Source organism: Gavialis gangeticus, unplaced genomic scaffold (assembly GCF_001723915.1).
Source record: "Gavialis gangeticus isolate Ggan-Ray unplaced genomic scaffold, GavGan_comp1, whole genome shotgun sequence".
In the NCBI taxonomy this organism is placed as follows: Eukaryota; Metazoa; Chordata; order Crocodylia; family Gavialidae; genus Gavialis; species Gavialis gangeticus.
The window spans coordinates 4530773-4533236 of NW_017728960.1; the positions used below are offsets into that span (position 1 = coordinate 4530773).

The window sequence follows — 2464 nt, forward strand, 5'->3', positions numbered from 1 at the left end:
CCCCTGACTCCCTTGTATCCTGACCCACAGTATAGGCAACACTCGCCATTTGTGGGGGATACGGTCTTGTATTCCCCACAAATGGCGAAATCCGCGAATAAGGCACTGTTCATGAATGCAGTGCCCCTAGGGTGGGGCATGGCTCCAGCAGTGGCAGCAGAAACCCAGCAGCAGCAGGAGCCCAGCAGCAGCAAGGGCAGAGCTGAGGAGCTCCTGTAAGTGTATAAAATGTATTTAAAATGTGGGTTCAGCATTCGCAGATATTTGAAGCCATGAATAGCGAGGGTTACCTGTATCTCAGTTTGGCCCTCCTCTGATCCCATCTTGATTATAAAGGAAGTATACTGTTCCTTAACAGAGAGAGCAAGGCCACCCCCCTCCACTCTATCCCATCTGTACAACCTGTGACCCTGTTGTATTGGCATATAGTAAAAACCAGCTTTGTTTGCATTTGAGAGCTTGGTTTTTAAATTGTGTAGGGGTTGTCATGTTTCCTTGAGAAACATGCAGGACAAGTTGGATTTGTAACTCCCAATTGCTCCAAAACCAGTTTTATAATATAGAAGAATATCTTTAGTGCTCTCTTACCCCTGTCTGTCTTTCCCTGTAGCTTCGAGAAGCCATGGCCGCGATGAGGAAATCTGCCCAGGATGTTCAGAAATTCATGGATGCCATTACCAAAAAAAAAACGACCCAGGAAACGCAGAGAGGTTAGTGGCTGAGAGCTGCCCCCACAACTTGCCTTTTCCCCAGAGGTCTGTCCTAATGTCCAAAGAGGGGGAAATGATGGAGAATTGAAATTATAGGGCTGTTGGTTCTAGCTGGTTGGAGGAAACTGTAGCAGTTCTTCGGAATGGTAGAGAAAGGCCATCACCGGCTTGTCTTTGCTACTTCACTGCTTGAAAGAACTCTTGGGGTAGCTAGTACAGGAGTGTGAGGTTGTGTCTTTTTACTGTGTTTCTCCCCAGCTAATATTAGTGGGGTTACCATATGTCCAAGATTTCAGAGGCTGGTCCCAGGTGAAAATTAAAACTAGTGTCTGGGGTGGGGGGTAGGGGAAGGGGGCACTACAGGAGCTGTGAAGTAGGAAGACCTATTAGCACTAATTGTTACTTCACAGGTGATTGTTAACAGCTGTGAAGTAAAGAACAATGTCTCATTAACAGGCCATTGACTCCCTGTAGCAGTGGAGGGCTGGAGGGAGGGGCAGGCAGCATCCCAGGTACCACATTGTCCCATAGGGTCACCCTAGTTATTAGCAGCAGCATCTGGATACCTTTTAAAGAGGAAAGGCTTATATTTAATCCATGCCTGGCAGGTCTTGCGCCCCCATACACTGTAGCACTGACCTGGAGTATGAGATACTGCAGGTGGGACTGACTAGAAGAAGTTGAGTAACTGACAGCTCCTCAGAACTCGGACAAGGTTCTTTGGGTAAATCCGGTATCTTTAATTAGACCGACCCAAATAGTTGGAAAAATTCATTTTGGCAAGCTTTTGGGCTCGAACACACTTTGTTAGGCTTTGAAGGGCGTTCATACCCGAAAGCTTTCTAAAAATATTTTTTTCCAACAATTTGAGTTGGTCTAATTAAAGATATCGGATTTACCCAAAGAACCTTGTTTTCCTATGACCTTAGACCAACACCGCTACAACTTACACCCCTCCAAACTCAGGCACTTGGTTATAAAGAAACTCCCCCAACTTCTCTACCTGATGGCTTCTGGTGTTTTCTTCTCTGGATAGATGGGGCTTCCTCTCAGCAGAGCTCAGCAAATGCATCCCAGCAAGCAAACTCTGGGGGCGATCTCAGCAAGGACGGTGATCTCACAGTCGGCATGCGCATCCTGGGCAAGAAAAGGACCAAGACATGGCACAAGGGAACCCTGATTGCAATCCAATCAGTGGGCGAGTCCCGCCGCCCTGGGGGTAAGTAATTTGGCTGCCTTTTACAGCGCAGGCAGCATGTTTGACTTCAAGGGGAAGTTAGCATCTATGATAGCTTAGCTTTGCAGTGTTTTGTGCACCCAGCTGGTGCGGTGTGTGCTGTTGTTGTGCTGACTGCGGGGGGGCAGTTACCTAGATTTGAAATGCCATCTTATTTGACTTGCAGGGGTTCAGTGAGCTGTGCACTGAAGTGCCAGCATCGCTCTTCCATGCCCAGACAGCCCTTGAGCTAGCCATGCACTGTTCTGTATTGCTGTCTGTTACCACAGAATCAAAACTCCAGCCCTTCTGGAGAATGAAATGCTCTCTTTAAAAAGCCTTGAAATTAATTGTTTATTCATTCTCTCCAGCTTTGGAGCAGAAGAGCTTGGTTTGTTGCTTACACTAGTCTAAATCTCAGTGCAGGGTGGGCATTTATTGGGCTGGAAGGCCACATGAGGAGTTTTAATGAGCCGTTGCAGCTGAGTCAGCACCCAATATGCTGCATATACCCCATTCCACCCGCCCCCCCACCCCC

General features: G+C 47.6%; 1 protein-coding gene across 4 annotated transcripts in view; it reads left to right on the forward strand.

Moving 5' to 3' along the window:
• Window positions 1-1952, forward strand: part of SETDB1 (SET domain bifurcated 1) — a 13112-nt gene extending 11160 nt beyond the window's left edge. For all 4 annotated transcript variants that reach the window (XM_019528274.1, XM_019528257.1, XM_019528266.1 and 1 more), the window contains exons 5-6: window positions 611-710; window positions 1747-1952. In XM_019528274.1, the coding sequence (XP_019383819.1) occupies window positions 611-710; window positions 1747-1937 (291 nt within the window). In that variant the 3' untranslated portion in view covers window positions 1938-1952. The remainder of the gene's footprint in view (window positions 1-610; window positions 711-1746) is intronic.
• Window positions 1953-2464: the final 512 nt, after the last annotated feature.